This window comes from Perognathus longimembris, chromosome 23, assembly GCF_023159225.1.
Source record: "Perognathus longimembris pacificus isolate PPM17 chromosome 23, ASM2315922v1, whole genome shotgun sequence".
Classification (NCBI taxonomy): Eukaryota; Metazoa; Chordata; class Mammalia; order Rodentia; family Heteromyidae; genus Perognathus; species Perognathus longimembris.
Window position 1 is genome coordinate 10,636,957 of NC_063183.1, and position 25,541 is coordinate 10,662,497.

At 47.7% G+C, this 25,541-nt stretch overlaps 1 protein-coding gene across 2 annotated transcripts in view; it reads left to right on the forward strand.

Moving 5' to 3' along the window:
• The first annotated feature begins 14,356 nt into the window (after window positions 1-14,356).
• Cpped1 (calcineurin like phosphoesterase domain containing 1) overlaps window positions 14,357-25,541 on the forward strand; it is a 62,623-nt gene continuing 51,438 nt past the window's right edge. The window contains exons 1-2 of one of the 2 annotated variants that reach the window (XM_048332424.1): window positions 14,371-14,477; window positions 22,921-23,024. Coding sequence is in view for 1 of the 2 variants with exons in the window: in XM_048332423.1 (XP_048188380.1) it covers window positions 14,408-14,477 (70 nt within the window). In the remaining variant the exon portion in view is untranslated. Of the gene's footprint in view, window positions 14,478-22,920; window positions 23,025-25,541 lie in introns of both variants that reach the window. The other variant, XM_048332423.1, reaches the window with a different exon arrangement.

The window sequence follows — 25,541 nt, forward strand, 5'->3', positions numbered from 1 at the left end:
ACATGGGGGCTGGCAAGTTGTCTCTTCTGGTCCCGCCTGGGCTCATTCATGCTCATACAGTCAGGTGTGGGCACTGGCTGGTTGGGGCTAACAGGAGGGACTGGGCTAATCAACCCAGTGCCGTCCTCATACCTCAATCTACCAGGGGAGCAGAGGTCACAAGACTAACCAAGGTCTAGACTGGCTCTCTGTCATATGGGTTGCTCTCTTTTGTTTTGTGTTTGTGCTTTGAGACAAGGTCTCTCTAAGTAATCCAGACTGGCCTTGAACTCCTCACTCTCCACCTCAGCCTCAGAATACTGGGATTGCAGGCATTCCCAACCACCTCTGCTACCTTGAGTGCATCGTGACATTCAAAGCCTGTCACCAGACCAGCTCATGGTGTGGTGATACAGTATCACAGTCAAGCCCGGCAGGCTCAGGGGAGCACAGCAGTGCTGATGTTCTCTGCATTGGCTGGGTATTATTCACCCGCTTGGCCTCAAGGTTTTCAAGTAGGTGGGGGCCTTCATTCTCACCTCACAGGTTGTGGTAAGGATTAAATATGAGAAGCAGTACGACACGGAGGCTTTAGAATTTCCTGAGCAGCTTAACCACACCGCGATTCACTTATCTGAAAAATGGGCACAAAGCACCTCCCCTATCTCACAAGACCTCTGAGTGGATCAAATCAGACAGTGTGTACAAATCACTGGCCTTGTAAAGCACTTGGAATTTTATTTTAATTTTTTCTTGTAGAGAAGCCTTTTATCTGGCCTACTGTTGCAATACCAGGGGCCAGCACAGGAGGGTGTCTCCCAACTGGCCCACAAAGTAAGTCAAGAGAGCCAGCTTATGCAGTTAGAAAGGGGGTGTGGCAAAGGTGTCGACCAATCTCATGCAATTCACATGCATGAAGACTTTGCACCAATTATGGCACAGTCCCTATTGCAAGTGGGGGAGGAGAGGCCACACTAGCATCAATCACAGCAATCCTTGATGGTGTTTGCACCAATCATGGCACAGTCCTTCATGCAAATGAGGGGGGCCACATATGCACCAATCACTGCAGTCCCTTATGCAAATGAAGCACCATGTTTGTACCATTTGTATGTCTCCTGCTGGACCGTGGAGCAAAGGGCTCCCCTTCTTGCCTTGGTGGAAATGGCTAGAGTCTTCTAGAGTTTATCAAGCTGTGACAAGCTGTTTTAAAAGAGTCAGGCAGGGACAGTGCCCAAGTGTAGAACACAATTATTACAAATGGGATCACATTGCCTAGAACAGCTCCTAGTAACCATGAATGCTGAGCACAACAAAGCACTCGGGACACAGCAATCCCACTTCTGTGCTGTGGGCACTGAGAAGGTGCTTTAAAACATGGCTCTGCTCAAGATCTCAGGGTGCAGAGATGCTGTCCAAGGTGCAGCTTTTGAAAATCTCTCCACACAGGAAGCCACCAGCAGCCTGGCCAGAGAAACCTGTGGTGGAGGAGCCCCCTGGCTGTGAGCAGCTGGACGCCTCTGCCCATTTCTCTTGAACATCTAGTCCACAGCTCCGCGGCTTCCACTTACAAAGTGAAAAGTAGGTCACCGTGATTTTTCATATTTCAGAGGCAGGCAAGACACGAGGGGAAAGGATGAAGTAGGTGGAGCCAGTAGCAGGGATGAGCGGTGGGGAATTAGAGGATTCATAAACCTTTGTATCCTTCCCTAGATATGTGTGTGTGTGGAGAGAGAGAGAGAGAGAGAGAGAGAGAGAGAGAGAGAGAGAGAGAGAGAGAGGATGGACAGGCAGACAGTGGATCTGCTCTCAAAGGCAGACGGTCATCCTATGAGAAGTCCCCCCCTTGCCTCCTCCCCAAGCGAAGTGAGCAATCTTGTCTGCTGCCCGTGGAATTGTCTGGGGAGCCCTGGCTAGAAGGCGGGCTACATGCTCTGCTAAAGTGTTCAGAGTGGTCCCTGGGGGCCTCTCTCCCTCTAGGTGACTCCTATTTAGCCCGGTGTTAATGGGTCCCCTGCCGAGGAGCCCTTGTCAGGCTATGCAGGTTAAAAGTGCTTCCTTCAAATAATCACCATCAGACCTGTAAAAGGCTCCAGGCTGCCTGCCGGGGAGCTGGGGAGCTGAGGCCAGTCAGGCTGCCTCCCTGCCTGCCACCTGTCTCCCCCTCCCCTGTCCAGGAGGAGGGAACTTGCTTCGCATGTTCTCATGGAGGCTGGGGCTTGGTCCTCACCAACCAGGATGGCATCTGAGCTATGAGAGTGGCTGAGGAATCTGGAGTCTCCCCCTCAGCAAGGCTGAGGGGATTTGCCCATCATGCACCTGGGCATGCACCTAGGCCAGGGATCAGGGATACTGGGATGAGTGCATTGTGTGGGGTCACGCTGACAAAGGTGAGGGCAGGGAGGGGCAGAAGCCAGGTCAACCAACAGGCACGCACAATGATGACAACAGTGAGAGATGCTCAGAAGGAAGTGTAGATGTCGCCCTGAAGTGACTCAAGAAAAGGCAACATTCAACCAAGCGGTCAGACAAAAACACTCGAGCACAAACCCAACAGGCCTGAAGGCCAGGTGCTGGTGTCTCACATCTGTCGTCTTAACTATTCAGAGGCTGAGGCTCTGAGGATCAAGGTTCAAAGCCAGACTGAGTAAGGAAAGTCCATGAGACTTTTTACCACCAAAAAAACCAGAAGTGCAGCTGTGGTTCAAATGGTAGAGGGCCAACCATGAGCAAAAATGATAGTTCCCAGGCCCTGAGTTCAAGACCTAGTATTGGTACTGAACAAATAGAATAAGACAACACTGGGCTTTCTCCAAACAGAATCAATGATGGTCTTGAACTCTAATGGGCACCAGGTACTATGAAAGACAGGAAGCTCTTAGCAGAACAGCTCACAGAAGCCACAAGTGACTTCTGGCCAGTTTTGGCTCACAAAGTATTGATCATTTTTGTCCCTTGAGATTGTTCCCAAATAAGAGATAGTAATAATGCCTCTGATTTCTACCCCAACATTAAATCAATCTTTTTAGAGAAATATAAGACTATAGAATGCTATGTATTTTAATTCTTTTTTAAAAAAAATTCCCTTCATTCTGAATTTTATTAGTTTAGTGTTACTATTGTGACCAAAACAAATTTTAGATCCACTGAAGGAATAACCATTGCTCTTTATTTCCTTTAAAATATGTTTTGCCTTCAAGTAGGTATGTAGGAAGATGAAATTCATCATTAAAATGAGCCTTACTAATTTGCAGTGTTACCTTGGAGAGGGAAAAGGGAAAAGAAAAACAATACCAAGAATTATAGAGAAAAATTTGGAGAAGGAAAAAAAAGGCAATTAACACAAAAGAAAACTAACAGTCCAGCCCTAAAGGACACTGAAAGACATTTTTATTTAAAACAAAACTACATAGCAAATACTCCTGGCTTTCCTGCCATAGGATTCCTATGCATATACTTACTCAACTCAGTCTCAGAGGATATGAAACTGGCCTATGTCCCCTTAAAGCTTTACTTATGGAGGTGACATCTGAATTTCATAGAACTTTCATGGGGCATGGATATTTGTCTTTTTCATTTTTCTAGCCACATTAAAAATATAAGAATTATTGTCAGCTTGTGAACTATAGGTAAAGGAACCACAGGCAGATTTGACCCAGGAGCCGTTGTTTGCTGACCCAGTCACCTAAGCACTACTCTATCATCTCCACCTTCTTAATGATGTTTTCTGTATATGTTAAAAAAAATTAGAGCCAGGCACTAGTGGTTCACACTTGCAATCCTAGCTTCTCTGGAAACTGAGATCTGAGGAGCAAGGTTCAAAGCCAGCCTGGGAAGGAAAGTCCTTGAGATTCTTCTCTCAAATTAACCACCAGAAAGCCAGAAGTGGATCTGTGGCACAAGTGGTAGAGCACTAAGCCTGAGTGAAAAAGACAAATGAGAGTGGGAGGCTGTGAGTTCAAGCTCCAGTTCTAGCATACACACACACACACACACACACATACACACACACACACACACACACATTCCCCATTGAGACACATTTAAAAAGGGCTTTCTGGGTTACTGTCATCTCTTTTTTTGTCATGTGAACCACATGGGTATATAAGAAACATCTCAAATACATAATTACATCTTTGGGGGAAAGTCTAAGTATATTTCATTATATAGCTATTGAAAGTGATTTAAAAATACCTTTTGTTGGGAGAAAATATTATGTTGGGTCTATTTAAGTAAGTATATTTTACAGTGTATTAAAATCCAATAGGAAGTTATTAGCCCTCAAACTACAATAATGTTGCATTAACCCAGGAAAAATACATAAAGTCAACTAAAAGAAATATGTGGCTATCACTAATTAATGTTCCCAAACAAAGACTAATCACAGGGGCTGGGGATATAGCCTAGTGGCAAGAGTGCCTGCCTTGGATGCACGAGGCCCTAGGTTCGATTCCCCAGCACCACATATACAGAAAACAGCCAGAAGCGGCGCTGTGGCTCAAGTGGCAGAGTGCTAGCCTTGAGCGGGAAGAAGCCAGGGACAGTGCTCAGGCCCTGAGTCCAAGGCCCAGGACTGGCCAAAAAAAAAATAAAAAAAGACTAATCACAAACTAAAACCTAAATTATTAAGAAACTAACCTTACTTCCCCTAGAGAAATTGGCATATTATATTTGTTAAGAAATATAACAAATATGTTATCTTGAGTAATGTCTGTGTTTTAAGATAAATCTTCCTTAGATCTATTACACACACACATACACACACACACACACACACACACACCACCACCACCACCACCACCAGTCCTCATTATTTGTACAGTGAAGTTGCACTGCAGGTATCCGCCACTAGGGGCAGCAGTGTCTACTATTTTAAGTTGATGGCTGGCTGATTTTGGTGTAAGATTTTGTGTGAAGGAATAGCTTGCTCTGTGGCTTTTTGGGCCTCAGTTTCTTCAGGAAGGGCTTGGACTGGATGGATGGGCTCTGAGGTCCTGGCAGTTAAAATTCCGTAATTTTTTTTTTTTTTTTTTTTTTTTTTTTTTTTTTTTTTTGTGCCAGTCATGGGGCTTGAATTGGAAAGAAGACTCTCACGGACTTCCCTACCCAGGGCTAGCTTCAAACCAGTATCATCAGCTCTCAGCCTCCTGAGAAGCTTGGATTTTCACAAGGGTGAGCCACCAATGGCACTGTATTTCTGTTAAGTAGGATCCTTGAGTAAGAAAACTGAGTTTCAGGGAGAAAAGCAAGAAGTAGGAAGCAATACGGGAGGGGAACAGATGGGGCCCCCCTGGCATGAGAGGTGACCCCTGAAGACTGAGGTTGTCAGAAATCTGAGGAAAGTAATGACCTTGAACCTGACCTGGACTCAGAGATGCTTTACAAGATGAGAGGAATGGGAAAACGAGGATGCTATTGTTGTCCTGGAGATTCAGAGCCACTACATCAGGACTGAAAATCCAATGGCCGTGATTTTCTCCCTGTATCTCAAGGTCTTTTGTTCAAAGCAGACCCAACATGAAAGCTGAAAAGCAGTAGACATAAAGACCTTCCTGAATATGGCTCCATAAGGTATTTTAACTTAGTATTTCAGGATGGGTTTTTTTTTGTCTTTTATTTTAGAATCACTCAGAGAATATATTGTGGGGCCTTCAGATGTGGGGCCTTCAGATATAGGGCCGAAGTCCTCACTGAATCAGAAGGATCAATTAATGTGCAAAAATCTTACAGCTAGAAATCATGTCCGGAGATGGATTTTTCAAGGTGTTTTTGGGGCCTGGTCCTTGAAGTTTCTCTCTGTATGTGACTTAATGCCATTCATCCCTGCACCATTTCCTGACTGATTGAACAACCAGCTGTTGAGCCCTACAAAAAGTTGAAGCAGTACTAAATGCTGAAGATAAAAGGGCTGAGCTCTTTTGGCTCGGCTGTGCTTTTTAAATGATGAATCTATCAGCACTCACTAAGCACCTATGAAGTGCTGGGGTTTCTGTTGGTGAGGAGCTGGTGGAACATTAGCCATGCCGACATGCCCACCTTATGGACCAGGTAGAAACTGCAGTTTTCATGGCTTCGAAGGCAGGTGTGGATAATCCTGCTGTACAATGAAGACGTAGAAACTGGGAAAAATGTAAATGACTCTTCGCTACAGGAAAGTACCCAGATCTGGAGTCTAGCTTAGGGTTGTTTGGTCCTAAACATGTTCCATTGCTGTGCAGTTGGAATTGGAGAAGGGCTCTGGGGCATTCGTTCCCCTTTGTGGATTTTGGGGTGTTCTCAGCACAAAGCAATGATCTATGTTGAGGTGGCAGAGAGGCCAGCAACCCCCCCCCCCCCACTGGATTGCCACTTCACCCTAGGGGGATGCAAAATTATTAAGTGTCCACTGAAAATATATAAGCCGGATACCATGGCTCCCACCTGTAACCTAGCTTTAGGAGGCTGATATCTGGAGGATTGTGGTTTGAGGCCAGACAGGGTTAAAAAAAAAAAAAAGTCCACAAGGCTCAATCTCAAATTGACCAGCAAAGAGACAGGCTGGAGGTCCGGCACACGTGATCAAGGACCAGCTATGAGTGAAAAAGCTGAGCAGGAGCACAAGGCCCTGGGTTCAAGACTCGGTGCTGATAATAAATAGATACAGACGAACAGATAGAGATGATAGAGATGAACATAAAAGTATTATACATTATTATTATACATAAAATTATACATAAATTATACATAAATAAAATATACATAAATTATACATAAAAGTATAATTTAAAATAAATATCCATTGGGTTCTAGCTGCAATATATGCTGTGGAAACATTATACAATGTCGAATTTAAGCTCACATGAAATAACTTTCTAGTCAACTTCTATTATTTCACTGATGAATTGGAAGCTATGTGAGGACCTTATAAATCAGGTTTGTCATTTTGAATATCAATTCATCATTGCTTATAAATACATAAAGCACTGAAGGTTTTTTTATACTTGATTAATAACTATGCTTCTAGCTGTGCGCCAGTGACTCATGCCTGTAATCTTAGCTACTCAGGAGGCTGAGATCTGAGGACTGTGGTTCAAAGCCAGTCCCCACAGGAAAGCCCGTGAGACTCTTATCTTCAATAAACAACTCAAAGAAGCCAGAAGTGGCACTGTGGCACAAGTGGTAGAGCGCTAGTCTTGAAAACAGAGAGGCTTGGAGACAGAGCCCAGGCCCAGATTTCAAGCCCTAGGACTGACAAATAAATAAATACGTTTTGGGATAATCGGAAATTTGACGCCTAAAAATAGACAAAGACAAATCCTTACTTAGAGATAATGACAAAAGTTCTTATAAAGTCCACATCAGTCTAGTGAGATGTTCTATAGTTTTAGAAATGCTTGCCAACTGGTTTTATGAAAAGGGGAAAATGTTTATGCTGTGGTGTTCAGTAGAAAAAGTAAGATAAAACTTCTATACATTATCACCCCAACTGTCACAGAAATGCATAAGAAAAGAACATTAGAAGGAAATATAGCAAGGATGGATGTTACTTTATTGGGTGTGTTTGGATAATGTGGTTATGCCTGGTTTTCCTTTTTCCTCCTCCTCCTCCTCCTCCTCCTCCTCCTCCTCCTCCTCCTCCTCCTCCTCCTCCTCTTCCTCCTCCTCCTCCTCCTCTTCCTCCTCCTCCTCCTCTTGCTCCTCCTCCTCCTCCTCCTGCTCCTCCTCCTCTTCCTTCTCCTCTTCCTCCTCCTCTCTCTTCCTCTCTTTTCCTCTTCTTCCTCCTCCTCTTCCATATTTCTCTAGGCTACAAGTTTTCCACAATGCTTAAGTGTTGATTTTTTTAAGGAATAATATGAAGTACTGTCAGGCTGAAGTCCATAGAAATCAGGGCCAAATATGTCCCCTTTAACTTTGAAGATGTAACTACACAGATCTGTCCATAACTATAATTTGGGGTGGGGGGAACATCAGTGATGATTGGACATTTTCTGTCTCAGAACAGCCCTCAGTTTTATTTTTTAAAATCCCTTGGAAAAGGGATAGGATTATAGTATAAATAGTCTCTCTCTTGAGTTGTTCCTTTAATAGAAGATAGGGGAAACATAGCCTTTAGAAGGACTGAATTCAACTAAAGTAAGACTTTGACAGAAACTCAGATTTCAAAAGAATGAGATTTTCTTTTCTATTTCCCCCAAAATAGATCACGATTGCCTACCAGCCTTGATGGAAATACTCAAAGAATATTTACAGCAGGGTACTGGTGGCTCACACCTATCATCCTAGCTACTCAGGAGGCTGAGATCTGAGGATTCTGGTTCAAAGCCAGCCCAGGCAGGAAAGCCCATGAGACTCTTATCTCCAATAGTCCACCAGAAAACCAGAAGTAGCGTTGTGGTTCAAAGTGGTAGAGCACTAGCCTTGAGCTGAAGGGAAGCTCAGGGACAGCACCCAGGCCCAGAGTTCAAGTCTCATAGCCAAAAAAATAAATTAATTAATAAAAAATAAATGACAATACTTCCAACCCTTCTGCTCTCCACATGTTGTAATTACATTGAATCAGAGAAATTAAAAAGCCAGAAGGATTGAGCTGGGGAGGCGGGGGGTGCGGAATGTAGAATCCTGGAGATAGGAGATTGCCCTTCTAGCATTTCATAGGCACCAGCCCAGCGAGGCACCTACACAGCAGAGCTCTTCAGTGCAAGGACTATTTGATATTTGGTGTCAGAAAGTTCTTTTGGGGGCAGTCTGGGCATGGTAGGATTGCATAGCACCTCACTACATGCCGATAACATATCCCTCAACACACACACACACACACACACAAAAAAAAAAAAACAACACACAGTGCTCTCACACACATATTCCTCAGCTACACAGATAAGGCCTGCTGTAATTGAGCTCACTGATCATTCATTCATTCATTCATACACCTGTTCTGTACATTCAGACACTGGGGAAACAGTATAAACTAAAGATCCAGGTCTCAAAGCTGGCTCCACTAATGACTATGTGTGCAACCTATATGCAAGTTACTTGAGTTCTCTGAGCTACAACTTTCGTTGACCTCTTCTGGCAGGGGTGGGGGTGGAGGGGTGGGGGTGTGTGTGGCAATAGTGAGGTTTTTGGGGTTTTTTTTTTTTTTTTTTTTTTTTTAGCATTCCAACAAAATCAGAATGAAATACAGGAGGGAAAAATGTCCAGGAGAGTGCGGCACTGGCGGCTCACACCTATCATCCCAGCTACTCACAGGGAGAACTGAGGATGGAGGTGCAAAGCCAGCAGGGCAGACAAATCAGAAAATTGCTTATCTCTAATTAACCAACGAAGAGCTAGGAATGAGCAGCAGAGCATTGGCCTTGAGCAAAACAACAAAGCCCAAGCCAAAACATAAACAAAAACAGCTTAGGGAAAGCACCCAGGCCTTGAATTCAAGCCCCTGTACTTGCACAAAAAGAAAGAAAGGGGATGAGAGAAGGGGAAGAAAGAGGGAGGGAGGAGAGAGGAAGAGAGAGACAGGCAGACAAGAGCGCGAGACAGGCAGATGAGAGAGAGAGAGAGAGAGAGAGAGAGAGAGAGAGAGGAATAGGATGAGTGTCTAGGAAGAAGATCAATAAAAACTGCAATAAATACTATTGCTGTTGTACTTTCCCAGAAGGAATTGAGCTGGCTGAGTTCTGAATGCATGCAAAGGTGAATAATATAGAAACAACCAAAGAAAAACCATCACCATGCAAAGGGAAAGTGACTGTAATGCTGAAGCATTCCCTAAGCAACGTGCCAACCAAGACATTTACCTGCTGTTGCCTATGTTCACTTTAGAACAAAAACAAATCTGCATTAACTCGGGTTTGTCTTTAATTTTTCCTTAAAGGAAAAAAAAAGATGTTGCCTTTCTCTTAGCAAATGCAATGACATATTCTTACAACACAAATTACCCTCAGGGGAAAAAAATCTAAACTGCATCTACAATTTTCTAGATTTCTCTTCATCGTTTCTACTTTTGGGGCTCTGGGAGCGACAAAGTAAACAACTTCTGTTGCTAGGAACATTTTAACAAATGCCGACAAAGTTGCCCCATGAACCAGTCCTCTTGCTTTCCCTACAACCAAATTACACACAGATGTAGGGCTGAGTCTAAAGATGTTTGTTAAAGGCTCCTCATTTTGATTCTCAATTTAGTCACAGAAGGAGAAGAGGGGGGGGGGAAACCCACGAGGTTGGATGGATAATATAAATTCTTTCTCTCCAGGCTAGCTTTGCTTCTCTGCTTTGAATTTAATCATTCTGCCCCATTTGTATTTATCCTTATGCAAATCGGTCAGATGTTTTAAAAGTCACATGGGAAGTCGAGATCTAATAGCTGGGAGGGGGGTGTCAAGATTTAGCCTGGACATCTTGTGATTGTTAATCTTACCTCTAAGTAAAATCTACAGAACTAGTGAGTTCATCCACCTTGGCTAGCTCTCCAGGCTTCCTACTTGGAAGATTAAATTGGAAAGGATAATGTGTTTAGAAAAACACTGGAGTCTGTATTAGAATAACTTGATTAATCTTTCTGAGCAGTAATCAGATTAATTTGTCTGGAAGGTAACAGAGCGTAATGGTTCGCTGTGGGGGGGAGTAGTTTAAGGAGCCTGCCTATTTAAATTGCCTGTGCCTCCAGTGATCACCCCCTATCTGTGCCCTCCGTTATCCTCTTCTGAGAGTGTAGGCTAGCCTGCTGACTTGCCTCTGACCAACAGACCACGGCACAAGGGATGGAATGTCCCATGTAAAACTAGCCTGCACAACAGGGAAGTTGTGCTCTTTCCTGATATGGTTTGTTTTGTTGGAAATGGCATGTGACCAAGAACAAGAAAGGAGAAGGAAAGAAGGAAGGGAGGGAAGGGAAGGGGAAGGGGAAGGGGAAGGGGAAGGGGAAGGGGAAGGGGAAGAGAGACAGAAAAAGATTGTTACTGATTATGAGATTACATTTTATCCTTGAAGATTCCTTGCTTTATATCTGAATGACTTGTTCTACTAGTTCTGAATTTCTAAGAATTGATGGAACAAACTCTTTTTCTAAGAGAAAGATCCCCTTAATTCTATTTTTCTGCGATCCCTGTGTTCATTCTGTGGGCAGGTCCTCTTTTCCATGGCTTCTCTCCCCTTCTTTTTTTCCCCATTCCCATTCAACCAGAACCTTAGATGTAGACAGTTCACTTGCTCACCTCATTGGTCTGTCTGTCTGTCTTAAAATTCCTCTGCATAGCATTCCAGGTTCCTCCGGTCTGACCATACTTAACCAATGGGCCTACATTCTACCGGCCCTGTCTTCCCTATTGACTCCCATGTCTGTTGCCTGCTCTCACCCCCAGGGGGCGCCCAAGACCCTCCTCCCTACCCTCCCAGTTGACCCCCCATAAAGGGGTGAAGCTTTTTAAACACAAAATCAGAAGTAAATGCAGATTCCTTCTCCTCTTGAGAGCACCCCAGCCAGCATCCTCTGTTTCTAATACTGAAAATAGAAACAGGTACAGCTTTTGAGCAGGGACCACAGGCAAGTCAAGCTTTCTTCCTTATTTACACTTCCTCAAAAGCTATGAAACATTCTGTCTTAAAGATGAGGGCTCTGGCTTGGAAAGACTAAAACGCTTTGTCCAAGGTGGTACCCTAGTGAGGAGTGCCATGTTCTCCAGATCTATCTGCTCCCAGAGTCCAGTCCCAAGGGCCAGAAGGTTCTTGGATCATGTGAAAGAATTCAAGGATGCCCACAGAGGAGTGACTAAGGCTGGAGCAGATTTATGAACGCAGTGCAAAATCCAAGCCAAGTCAAAGTGCCCCCTTCTGAACAGAGTGTGGGCAGGTTTAAAAAGAAGACTGCAATGGTGGTCCCAAGGCCTTGAGCTTTTGTTGGGATCTATAGACAGGGATGCTGTTGGAAAACTGGGTTAATGTGTCATTAAGTGCTGAAGACTCCCACAGGTGTGTGTGTGTGTGTGTGTGTGTACTGACCTTGAATGGTCAGACAAGTGCTGTCCTGTTCCATGGGTTTGGGTCCAGATGTGATCCTCTGCCAGATGTGATTCCCTATTAACGTCCCAGCCAGGCTTCTCAGTTAGAAGGTTCCCGAACTCCTATAACAAGTCTGCCTTCACAACTCCAATGGCACGACACTCCTCCACAAACCTGCTGGTGGGGTCCATGTCTAACATTTCTGTCTCAGTTTCCCAAATGTCAAACAACCACCCCACCCCAAGCCTGGGCCCATTTCCTAAGACTGCTAACCAGAGCCCCACCAACGGGGAGACTTTGAACAGCACAAATAGAACCCCTCTCATGGATGGAGGACAGAAGTCCAGAATAGAAGTGTTCTGGAGTTGTGTTTCCCAAAAAGACTTTAGAGAATGGCCCAGCTTTGGCTTTTCCCTCCCTTCTGGTGTTTTCGGGAAATTTGTTGGATTTTGCCCAGTGGAACTTCATATTGACTTGAGGGCATCTGAGAAGACCCTAGGATGCCAGATTTACCTTCACCCCAAGGTTTAGCTGGACGTGAGTGTTTAGCATCGTTTAACACAGTGCACAACCCTCCAGATGGGAAGAAAAGTTAAATGAGACTGCATATGGAAAGATAGCTGGCCAGGAGACTATTCAGATGAATCTCATCTCTCTCATTGTCTCTTTCCTCACTGACAAACATGGACAGTGGTAGCACCTCTGGCTTGTCTGTTGGATCAAAACAGCTGCCCACCAAGTGCTCTTTGAGGTGCCAGCTGTATGAGAGAAAAGCACAGAAGGAGATGGTGATGATTGGCAGCTCAACATACCTTAAAAAATGTCAGAGAGCTGGGCTTGGGGGGTTCACACCTGCAATCCTAGCTACTCAGGAGGCTGAGGTCTGAGGACGGTGGCTCAAAGGCAGCCTGGGAGGAAAGTCTGAGAGACTCTATCACCAGAAAACTGGAAGTGGTGCACTGCCTCAAAGTGGTAAGAGCACTAGCCTTGAGCAGAACTGCTCGGGGACAGCTCCCAGGCCCCGAGTTCAAGCCCTATGAAAAAAGATGTTAAAAAGAAAAAAAAGAGATTGAAAAAGTGGACACATTTCCAGTGTGTGATTCAAGTAAAGTGGCATTTGTAGCCACTGAAATATGGCAAAAGAGAAAAGTAAGGATTATACCTCTGCAAGTATTTAACCATTTATCAGAAGTTTTACTTCTGATAGTACAAATATATGATTGTTTAGCATTTCATTAGTAACTATGATAGAGAAAAATGCTTGTCCCTAGGTATAAATGTTAATGTTTTGTAATGTGAATTCCAGAATTACTTTAAAAAATAGAGTTCTTTCTGAAATGTTTAAATATGAGTGCATCTTCAAATTTTCATGCTATTTTAAATGTCGGGAAGAAGGAATATTTGACAACTTTGTTCAATTTTTTTTTTTTTTTTTTGGCCAGTCCTGGGCCTTGGACTCAGGGCCTGAGCACTGTCCCTGGCTTCTTCCCGCTCAAGGCTAGCACTCTGCCACTTGAGCCACAGCGCTGCTTCTGGCCGTTTTCTGTATATGTGGTGCTGGGGAATCGAACCTAGGGCCTCGTGTATCCGAGGCAGGCACTCTTGCCACTAGGCCATATCCCCAGCCCCTTTGTTCAATTTTTGATGAATAAAAACAATGTTCATGTGGCTGGGAATATGGCCTAGTGGCAAGAGTGCTTGCCTCCCATATGTGAAGCCCTGGGTTCAATTCCCCAGTAGCACATATACAGAAAATGGCCAGAAGTGGCGCTGTGGCTCAAGTGGCAGAGTGCTAGCCTTGAGCATAAGGAAACCAAGGACAGTGCTCAGGCCCCAAGTCCAAGGCCCAGGACTGGCAATTAAAAAAAAAAATAACAATGTTCAAATGAAAAATAAATAAAATGTGTCAGTGACCACAGTGCAGGGCTTGAAGGGCTGCCCTGAGCTAGGACTGGGCCTTTTTGACTTCACCATTGAATTGCTGAGGGTGGGGGGGGAATCAGGACGCCGAGTTTAAGTGGCTTTTCGGATAAACAATGAAATAAAGTAGCATAAATATCTCCCCAATACTGCATGGGACATACTTATTCTAAATATATATGTATGTATAACATATATGCACATTTTAATATATGTATATATATATATATATATATATATATTCCTGTGTAAAATTCCAAGTTAACAAGGGGGAGCCTTTGCTTGTCACTTTCTTAACTCCTTAGGAATGAATGCCCCCCACCCCCAACCCCTAATAATCCTGAGCCCAAAGGCAGGTGCCTGGCCCACCTGGGCCCCAGGCCTCCCCAGTCGATCCTCGAGGAGAGGAGGGGGCGGCTCCTCCAGGCAGCACTAGTGGCGCCGGGAGGCCCCGCCCCGGCCCGCCCGGAGGGACGGAGGGTGCCGCCCCGAGGGCGAGGCCGCGCCGTCCGGGCGCTGGAGCGACTGTGTCGCCATGTCGGCTGCGGAGGCGGGAAGTGTCTTCCACAGGGCCCGGGGTCGGACCCTGGACGCGTTTCCCGCAGGTACTGCTCGGGCCTGGGCCTTGGAGGGAACTCCTGGCCGCGGAACCGTTCTTCCCCCGGAACCTTGGGCCGTGCGCGCCGGACTTCGGCCGGACGCCTTCGCGGGTGCACCGGGGGACCCGGGACTGGGTTCGGGGCCGCTCAGCGCACGCTTCCGGCGGGCCGGAGCGCGGTGGAGCCGGGTCCTCACGGGGGCCCCGCTTGGGGCCGCGCCGCCTGGGGCTCGGCCCCGGGACGAGGGGCGGCTGGAGGGCCGCGGAACGTGGCCGGTGGTCTCGCGCTGTGCGGGTGGAGCTGGAGTCCGGGTCCCCGCGCTGGCTGCGCTCCTGGGGGAGCCGTGCCTCGATTTCCCCTTATGGGAATCGGATCTGCGGGGAGGCTGTGGACGGCGCTGGACGAGTGCTCGGGGCGCGCACTGTTAGGACGGCCGTCCTCCCGGCCCACTGTGTATCCCAGCACTGTAGAATTATGATAAGAGCCCCCTACACTGGCCCAGATGTGACCCCAACAGCCCAGAGGCAAGGCTGGGGTGCTGCGAGGACAGACTTGACGAGCACCCAGCCGTGGCTTACACGCCTGCAGTCCCAGGTGCTGCGGGAGGGGAGAGGGGGGAAGCAGGGATCCGGAGGGTCGTGGTTCTGCGCCAGGCCGGGCAGAACGTTTTGGGAGACTCCCCTGCTCTCCATCTAGAAGAAGCCCGGTGCGGTGTTCTGGCGCCTGTCGTCCCTGTATGCAGCAAGCGTTAAGTGAGATCGAAATCCAGGCCACCACAGGCAAAAGTGAGACCCAGAGCAGAAAGGGTCGGGGAAGGTGGCCCACCGTTGCTGGGGCACCTGCCTTAGCAAGCACAAGACTCTTGAGTTCAAATCTCAGTACCATTAAACACACACATAAAAACGAGTGTGGTAATACTCTCGACTTGCCGTCTGGGAACGCAGTGGGAAGTGTTTATTATGTTAGCCGTTGTGGGACAAGTGCTAGGTGCTGAGTGAATGCAAGTCCTTCAGCTGAGAGGGAGTGGTTTCTAATTGCCCAGACTTTGCCTAGTGGTGGCATCCAGAGTAGATTTCTTAATTCTCTCCTAGAACCTTGCCCCTCCCCCCATTTTAAATGGTGAACTTTTTTTTTTTTTTTTTGGCCTAGGACTTGGACTCAGAGCCTGAGCACTGTCCCTGGCTTCTTTTTGCTCAAGGTTAGCACTCTGCCACTTGAGCCACGGCGCCTTCTGGCTTTTTCTATATATGTGGTGTTGAGGAATCGAACCCAGGGCTTCATGTATATGAGACAAGCATTCTTCCACTAGGCCATATTCCCAGCCCTAAATGGTTAACTCTTGTCCCTACCCCTCTTTTCAAACAACTTCAGTGGGTTCCATCATCATTCTGTTTTCCTAGTGCGTGTCCTGTATTTCCCTTCTTCCTCTCACCAAACCTTGTTCTTCTTTTCAGCTCTTAGGGGGACAGTGGCAAAGTTTTTGGTCGAGTTCCTGCAGCCAGAAATCCACTAGTGGTGGGACTGGGAATATACAACCTGCTTGGGGGAAGGGGGGGGGGAGGTTTCCCTGCATAATTACCTTGGTTTTCTTCACCAAATGGAAAGTGAGATGCAGCAAGGAGTTCTGCCTCCTTTCTGTCCAGGGAACGTGTACTTTGTGCATTCGGGGGTGAGCCACCTCCAGTCTCTCCCTTTGCCTTTCCAAGTCCTCCAGTTCAGCCAATGGGAGGTCTCTAGTGGAGATCCTTCGCTGGAGGGAGGGGCTAGGAAAAGCTGGCTCATGAGCCCCGCCTGCCCTGTGGCCTTGAGGGTTGCTTTGAGCTGGCTGTGTTTCTTGAAGGTCACCGCTTCTCCCAAGCCAGTCTGTTTTCTCACATTTTCCAGATTTGGGTCACCACTTGTCCTTTCCTCTTTTGTAGGTGTCTGAGTGACAGCAGATCTGCTTTTCAGTCTTTGGGTCGCTAAGCTGTCACTTACAGTTTCACCACACCCAACCCAGTCCAAATAGGGATAGGTTTAAAAAACAAACACCTTTTTGAGTATGCTAACAGCTTTCCACTTGGTTCTTTCACAGTGGCCTTTTGGTTGTTTTTTTTTTCACTCCTGATCACAGCAGTATTATAAACATTCTTGTACAAGTACTTCTGTGGACCTGAGGGAGATTTCCTGTGGAGCTTATGTCCAGGAGCAAAAGATCACTTCCAGAGTGAGGACTGCGAATGTCTATTTCATGGGCAGTGCAGAAACGGTTCTATTACTTTTATGTATCTCTTCGGTTTGAGCAATATGTATTCTTTTTTTCTTCTGTGAAGTTCTGGGCTTCACCCCAGGGCCTTGCACTTGGTTCGCAGGTTCTCTACCACCTGAGCCACATCCCCCAGCCCTTTTGCTTTAGGTCTTACCTTTTGCCCAGGCTAACCTGGATTGTTATCTGCCTATTGATGCTTTCTTGTGTGGCTGGAATAATGTGTGTGCCAGCATGGTCAGTTTGGGGGGCTGAGATGGGGGTTTTGTGAGCTTGTTGTCTCTGTCCTCGAACTTCGATCCTCCCAATCTCAGCCTCCTGAGTAGCTGGGAGTAAGCCGCAATACTGGGCGATTCTCCTTTTGTCCAGAATCTTGTGATGAATACGAAATGGGACAGGGACAATTCATTAGCCCTTAGGGGCTCAAACTCTAGGCATAGAGTTACAGCACAGAAAGTAATCCCTGGCCAAAAATGGCCTTTAATATGGGCCCTGGAGTGATGGTGCGGGGCCCTTCCCTTCTGCCTTCGGAAGTAAGGCCGAAGGTCACACAGAGGCAGCTGATGGGGTGTGGTGCTCGGCTGGGGGCCGGGGCTGTGGACGCCTCCGAGTCAGAGGCTCGGAGGCGTGGGTGGTACGTGCTTGGCACGTGTAGGTGTGCGCACGCGCACGCATGCGCGAATGCCTCTAGGCTAGCTGGGGTCGCAGGTCGACGAGCCTGCACCTTGGCACTCAGAGCCGGAAATCCTGGAGGAGCCAACCGGAAGCCAGCGCCAGGGCCGGGCGGGAGGACGCGGGACACCGGGTGTCGCGGGACTCTTGGGGACCGGAGGCTGCGCTGGTGACTCCGGCAGAGGTCCGAGCACCCCTGTCCCGGATCCGCGCCTCGCCGCCATCCGGAGGGTTCCGTGGACCCGGGCCACGGCCTCCCCGCCCAGGGACGGTGCCTGGGCCGTGGGCGTGCGTGACCGCGCTCCCGCCTCACCCTGCCCTCCCAGGCCGTGAGGCACTGCCGTGGCTCTCCGTGGACCCGGCGGCCGCGTGGACGCCTCCCTCTCCTCAGGGAGGCCCACGTACTCGTTTTAATTAAGCAAATCGACAATTACATTTCCTTGAGACCTATCTTAATTAGGACCACGCTTCTCTTATCGGGTAACTGCCTTTGGAGTGGTTCACTCACATCTGTTCCGGAGAATTCTGAAAGGGAGAAATAGCAAGAGACAGTATGTGTTAACAAATTATATTTGATTGCTCTTAGGCCTGAAATTGTTATAGCCCGAAAGCGAGAGTCATCCACGGAGGCACAGTTAAAGGTGGGAGGAGGTTTTCTTTACAAAGGAGTTTTATTTACAACCTAAAACCCAGAACCAGAACAGCCCTCCATCTCCAAATAGTGGCCTGTGACTACTTTGTCTTGGGCTAGTTACCCAGAATCCAGACCTGACCTCCAACCCTTAACCTCCAACCGCCTCCAACTCCAAACCCCCCAAACTTCCAGCGGAGCCAGCTTCTTTCTATTCCTCCTTCCTGCAGGCCTTGCCTCCCCATAGGCCTTAGGCCTCAGGCTCTGGGCACCATCCACTTCTCTCTCACCTCCCTCTCCTCTTCTTCCTTCTCCAGACTGGCAGCCTGTATATATACCCGGGCCCTCTGACGTTACGCCTCGCCCCCCTCCAGCCACCGGGCCCGTTTAGAAGTGCCACCAGGGTAGTGAAGCCAGAGTGGGGTGGGACTTCCTAGGCTGCCCCTCCCCCAACAGCCTAATGCCACGCCCCCTCCCGGGTCCATTCCCTACTGCCACGCCCCCTCCTGGGGGTAGGTGGCAGTAACACCTGCACCACTGGGAAGTCCCGCCTCACTGGTTATTACAAAAATCTCTGTCTTTCTCTTTAGAAAACAGGGCTCTTGGTTGATTTTCTTCTTTCGATTTTCTTTTTTTTTTTTGAGACAAGGCCCAGGGTGGTGTTGGTGTCAAGTGGAGCTTTTCCTGCCTCAGCCTCCTGACTTCTGGGATTATGGGTGTGCACTGCTGTGCCCCAGGGCAATTTCCTGTCGGAGACCCTCTCACTGGAGAGTAAATGTGGACTCTCAGATCCACAGGCCTCACCCAAGGTCTTTAGAAACATGGAAGCTGGAAATGCTTAGCTGGGTTTGCACGGGGCCTAAAATAACAGGAAATGAGTGTTCTAGTTGTGTTCAGGCCAAATTCATTTTGTCTTATCTGATGAGGGCTCTGTTAAATCAGGTTTGTGAAAAGCGGTGAACTTGACCAGGCAGGCCTAAGTCAGTACAAAGTTTGCTTGCAGTAACTGAACTTTGCACGTGGCCCTGTGGCCGCTTCACTGTGAACCATTAACTAAACTACTCCAGTGACTGCTTGACTGAACTAGCAGCCTGTTGTCTGTTGCTCACCAGTTACTGTTTGCTGTATCATCCTGGAGGAAGTGCTGCCTGTCTGTGAACTAGGTCTGAGGCTCTTGTGTATTTACGTTAACTCCTCTTACCAGTTCCCATGACCGAACTGAAAGGCCTTTCCTTTCTAACCTCGTTATGGTCAGTAGAATAGACTGGATATGATGATACACACCTGTAATCCCAGCTACTATGAAAAGTGAGAATTGGAAAGATCATGGCTAGAGGCCAGCCTGGGCAAAAATTTAGTGCCCCCCCCCCACATGTCAACCAACAGATGTGGTAGAGAATGTCTGTTATCTTTGGATAGAGGCATAGATAGGAGGACTGCAATTTGAGGCCAGCCCTGGGATGTGAAGGGGAGTGGTGGAGGGAATATGAGACCTTATCCAAAAAATAACCAAAGTGAAAAGGGCTAGGGGTGTGGCTTAAGTTGTAGAGCACCTGGTCTGGCAAGCAGGAGGCACGGGGTGGGCCTTAGTCTGTGTTCACAGTGTTTCTCTCTGAAGACAAACTTATTTTTGAGTGTATGTTTTCCTTACTTTTAATGTTTCATATGGCTCTATAGCATACCATCCACTCACTTTCACATTTACACCGCAATCGGCTTGTAGTACGCTTGCAGAAGGACGGATACAGAAGTGTGTCGAAGTGTGAATTGCCCACAGCACAGGCCAGCCTCAAAGCCCTTCCCTCACACCCGCTGGGACAAGGGACTACTCCTGGCCCAAGCAGCATTTCCAAGCCCCACCCCTCTGGTCCTGGCACACATTGTTGCCATTTCTCCTGGGGACAATATTTCATTGTGTCAGCAGACGCCTGCACTAATCATGCCACCCATTCAGAAACAGTTGGTTAACCAACTGTGGGTTGGTTTTTGTGGCAGGTGTGGGTCATCGTGCCCGGATTTTACTGGTTGGGATGGGGTTTCTGGAACTTGTTTTGCCCAGGTTATCTTCAGGTAGCTGGGATGAAAGGCAGGAGCTACTGCACCAGTCCCTGTTTGAATTTGTCTTTACTTTTATGAATGGAATTGCTATGAGCAGACACGTGCAAGGCTTCATATGGACGTCTATTTCCGCTTCTTTGGGGTAGAAGTGTAGCATTGGTATTGCTGGTTCCTATGGTTACTGTGCTTAATGTTTTGAGAGACTGCCAAAGTACCCGCAGTAGTCCACCTTCCTCCCAGCAGCACGGGTTCCAGTTTCTCCACATCCTCGCCAGCTCCTTGGTTGTGTTCCGTTGGGGTGTATGGTGTCTGTCACTGGGTTTTGTTTGCATTTTCCTAGTGACAAGGACTATCAGGCATTCTGTTCTGTGCTCAGTGGACATCTTTGGTCCTTGGCCTGATTTTCAGTTATGCTGCCTTTTTCTGTGAGTTCTCTCCATATGTAGGATCCAAGTCCCTTATCAGATGGGTGGTGTACAAGAATCATATTTGCACTTGGTGAATGGTTTTTTTGCACCAGGGTTTTCATTTTTCTTTTGTGGTGCTGGGGTTTAAACTCAGGACTTTGCACTTGGCTAGGCAGGTGCTCTACCACTTTGGCGTTGCCCCTATCCCCTTTTGCTTTATTTTTTAAAATAGAGTCTTGAGGTTTTTTTTCAGGTCCTGTCCCAAATTATGATCCTCCTACATATGCCTTCTAAGTAGTTGGGATGACAGGTGTGCACCACCACACATGTGGTTTAGCAGTTGAGATGGGAGTCTTGCTAACTTTCTGCCTGGGCTGTCCTGTCAAACCACAGTCTTTCCAGTCTCCACCTCCCAAGTAGTTGGGATCACAGGAGTGAACCAGAATGCCTGGCTCCAGAAAGTTTTGCTTTAATGAATCCTAGTTCCTCAGCTTTCGCTTTTATCGCTTGTGCTTTTGATGTCATGTATAAGAAGTCTTTGCCCGAGTCTAGATCATGAAGGTTTACTGCCTTGATTCTCTCTGCGAGTTTTCTAGCTGGAGTGCTTTTACTTAGATGAAGGACTTTTTTGGTAGTGTTGGGATTTGAACCTGTGTTAGTCAGGCCCTCTGCCTTTGGGCTCCATCCCCAGCCCCAAGGACAACTTTGAGTTCATTTGTACACGCGGTATGGAATGAGAAAGGGTGTGATCACTGCAACATTTCCCTTGTTACTTATTTTAAACCACAGTGGAAACCTGATAGTTCATAAGAAAAGGAAGTAAGGAGGGGAGCTGAGGAATTGTATTGTCACTTTTATCCTGAATCCTAATGAAATGTGTCTGTGTTTGCCAGTGTTGGGCTTGTCTGGGCTGCGTCTGTGGACGGGCCAGAGTGAGCATAGCCACCACGGCAAAGGAATCTCTTCCACTTGGGCTCGTTCCAGTGGACACAGTTCGCCTTGCTGTATTTTATTTCTACCAGCTGCTTTCTGGACTCGTCCCCAAGCCCTCCTAGTCACAGAAGGTTGAGAGTCAGAAACAGTGCTAAGTTCCCATCCCTGTGGGCCTGCTCCTTGTCTCAGTAGGAGAGGCGGAGTGAGAGTGAGCGGCACCTATGGAAGGGGACATCTTCCACAAATGAGCAGCCGGCAAACAGCGGAGCAGGGCCTAAGCCAGCAGAGGGCCAGGGGACAGGCTGAGGGCTCTGCAGCTGCTGGCTGGATCTTTCAGACCGACATTGGGGGCCACTGGGCAGTTGCTATCCTCCCAGAGAGGCTCACGGCCTCTGTATTTGTGCACTGGCTACATGATTTGTTTGTTTACTTGTGGTATACTTGAGATAGGGTCTCACTGAGAAGGCCAGTTGGCTTAGCATTGGTGATCCCGAGTCCACCCCTTGAGCACTGGGATTCCAGGCATGCCTCCCCATACCCAGCAGCACCATGTAGTTGCTGACTTTTCCAAACCCTTCATGGGGAAGGCGCAATGACCCAGGCCTGAGAGAACTGGGTGTCCCAGGGCCCTGGGACCGCTGCCTCCCACCTTTTAGAGGTGAGTTTGACATGCAGCCAGACACTCAGGAGAGGTTGTGGAGTAAAAACTGTGCAAACATCCCATGAAGGCCTACTTAAAAAGAAACTAGTGTTGTGGTGTTAATGCCTCTCTTCCCTTGTAAAGCGACAACAGGACGTTGTGCTCGTTCACCTTGTGCCTTGCTTTGTGTCCACTTGGGCACTGTGAGGCATCTGTGGTTTGGATCCCCAGAAGAGCCTGTGGGCCTCAGTGCCAGACCACACTGGACCAGAGCGGTCTTCATCTCCCTGGCTTCCCTAGCTTGTCTGTTTCTAGGCCAGGGCCCCACCACTGCCCAGGCAGGGCAGCCCAGTGGTGCATTGCTCCCTGCCGTTCCCCTGTCTTTTCCTCCTGCTGTGTCTACCAGGGCAGTGGCTAGCAGTTATGGACATTGTGTGGCTGATAGTGAATGGACTGATGGTGTGGGTGACTGTGCTGCCCCTGGACCTCCTGCATGAGTCTGTCCCCCCATGCCCACACCAGGCACTGTGCAGTATGTGTGCACAGTATGCACACTGCACAGACACTGCTGCTGGAGGTTTCCTTCTGCCGGTGCCCCTGCCTGAGCAGGGCAGCCTTCCCTCTGCACCCAGTGCCTCTCTGCCTCGCGGCCTCTCTGGGCCCTTCTTCAGGCCAGGGTGGGGGCCACTTTTCTTTTCCTGTTGTCCCCTATAGCTGCTGTCCCCCAACTGCTTGCTCTCCTGGCTGTCTGGGAAATGTGAGGAGAGGAAACAGAAATCCTAGCAAATGTCCACCATACTCCAAGTGAAGGTCTGCTTTGGGAAAGTACCAGAAGGTTCTGGAAACGTCTTTCTCCCCTGTAGCTGTTGTCCAGAAGAGCCTGTGATGCTGAAAGCTGCCTGGCCAAAACTCTTCCCCTTCCCCCCCACATCTCTGCCAGTCTGAAGGGTTGCTGATGAGGATTTTGGCAAGTCTCTCATCTGCCAATGGTGAGTGAGACAGCCAGGTAGGCACACTGAAGCCTGTGTGACTGTGAGGCTAAGGCAGAGGCTGGGGGGTTCATGTTGGGACTTAGGTGGGTGATTGAGGGTTGCTCACGTGGTTAATTATTCAGGGGAATAGGACAGATTCTTGAACAACACTTGTATTCCTCTTACCCTTAGCACACAGTTCAGCTTTTCATGAATTCACCCAGCCATGCAGCCACCACTACAATGAAATTTAAAACACCCTTATCATGGGCTGGGGATATGGCCTAGTGGCAAGAGTACTTGCTTCGTATACATGAGGCCCCAGGTTCAATTCCCCAGCACCACATATAAAGAAAATGGCCAGAAGTGGCGCTGTGGCTCAAGTGGCAGAATGCTAGCCTTGAGCAAAAAGAAGCCAGGGACAGTGCTCAGACCTTGAGTCCAAGCCCCAGGACTGGCAAAAAAATAAAATAAAATAAAATAATAACAAAATTAATACTTAAAAAAAAAACACCTTTATCACCCCTAATATAAGCCTGAGCTCCATAGCTGTCCAGATCCCTGAGCCCCAAGCACCCACTATGAAGAGCCTGTGTCTGTGGTGTTAGGTCTGGCCCTTTTACAGCATGACTTTGAGGTGGTGAAACTTGAAGGAGTCTCATGGATATTGTTTAGCTATGGTATCTTTCCACCAAAATAAGACAGTTCCTGGAAAAGATGACGGTTATTGCGGAAGAAGTTCAGTTGGAATCCACCGTGCAGATTGCCAGTGGGAAGAGCTGGGAAAATTGAATTTTGTTGGTGTTGCTTCTTTAGCCAGGAAGGCTGCAGGTAGCTGTCCTGGGACCAAAGCTCTGTCTGCACAATGCAAGCAAGGGTCAGGACATTGAGGGGAAGCTCGTAGCCTATGTAATCCCCTCAGGTGTTTTCTGGGTCGCACCATGGGGCCCCAGCAGCCTGTCTGCTAAAACAAGGTCCAAGTGACTGAACTGTTGCCATGGTAACTACAGGCTGGTCCAAATGCTTTACATGCATTAACTTAACTAGTTCACAACAGAACCGCTGAGAGAGTGCTGGTCACTGTTATGTTACACTTGGGGAAACTGAGGCACAGAGAGTGGGAGGCACTTGCATCGTGTGTCACAGAAGGTTAAGGATAGAAGTGGAATTGGACCATAGACAGGGGAGTCCCAGATTCCCAGCCCCACCGGGACCAGGTAGGGGCTTAAGGAGATGAGACCCAAAGAGGCACAGGGGCTTCACACTCCCCACCAAGCTCTCACATCCTCTGCACATTCCGCCCTGCCTCCTGCTGCAGCTTACGCAGCTGCCCTACACCCGCCTGCCATGCCTGGAGTGCACCCAGCCCTCTTGGTCACCCTTCAATCTGAACAGGCACGATGTGGCCTCTGCCTAGTTAGGTCCTTTGTGGCCATCTCCTTTCTCCTGTTCTGTGAGGTCTCCAGGCAGGAGATCTGTTGGCATTGCTCACTTCCAAATGTCTGTCCAGTGATGGGCACAGCTACATGGTAGAGTGGGCTAGCTGCCCCCAACAGCCCAAGATTCCTGCACCGTAGTCACATGATGTTAATGAGAAATCCCTGCTGTCCAGCTGCCCCGCTAATCCCTTACCATTTCAACTGCAAGCCTGGATTTTCTTCACTGAAGGTGAGAGGACTGTATATTGCATTTGACCATGAATTACCTTGAGTCACCTGAGGTGAATGGAGGTACCAGGTTTGGCACGCCACAGCTCAAGTTACTGAAGTGCTGGTACTAATGCCATGCTCACTCTCCTTGCCATCCTCATCATTGGCTTCAGGAGATACATTTACTATGGTCAGTGGTTAGTGACAGCAAAAGGATCAATGAAATGTCCAACTTTCAGAATAACATTTTAAAAGTCAGCTTCCAGTAACAATGGATACATATGCCCAAAAGGCATAATAAAATGAATGAAAGGGAATACATTGGCAGAGACAAATCCAAGAAACCATTTTGTTCCTGACATTGGAAGTGCACACTGAAAAAAGAATCACAGTTTGAACATCTGTTTTTCAGGCAGGATTTTTGGCACGTGAACAGTCTGATAAGGAGGATTAATGGTGAGGCATTGTGCAAAAGCCCCCAGTCTTCTAGATTCTTCTTTATACGCACTTTCTTTGCAGCTGATTAAACTGTTTAAAGAAAACTCATAGTCCTTTTCTGCACATGGTATAATATTCCCCCAAGTCTTGAACTCGAGACCTGGGCACTGTCCCTGAACTTTTTGTTGTTGTTGTTCAAAGCTAGTGCTCTACCACTTGAGCCACAGCTTCATTTCTGGTTTTTTGGCGATTAGAGATAAGAATTTCACTTTTCTGCCCAGGCCTGGCCTCAACCCACGATCCTCAGATTTCAGCCTCTTGAGTAGCTAGGATGACAGGTGTGATCCACCAGCACCTGGTCTCCAAATCCATTATGTATCCTTCAACTTGGAGAGATGTTGCATGGTTCTCTGTAGCCAGGGAGCA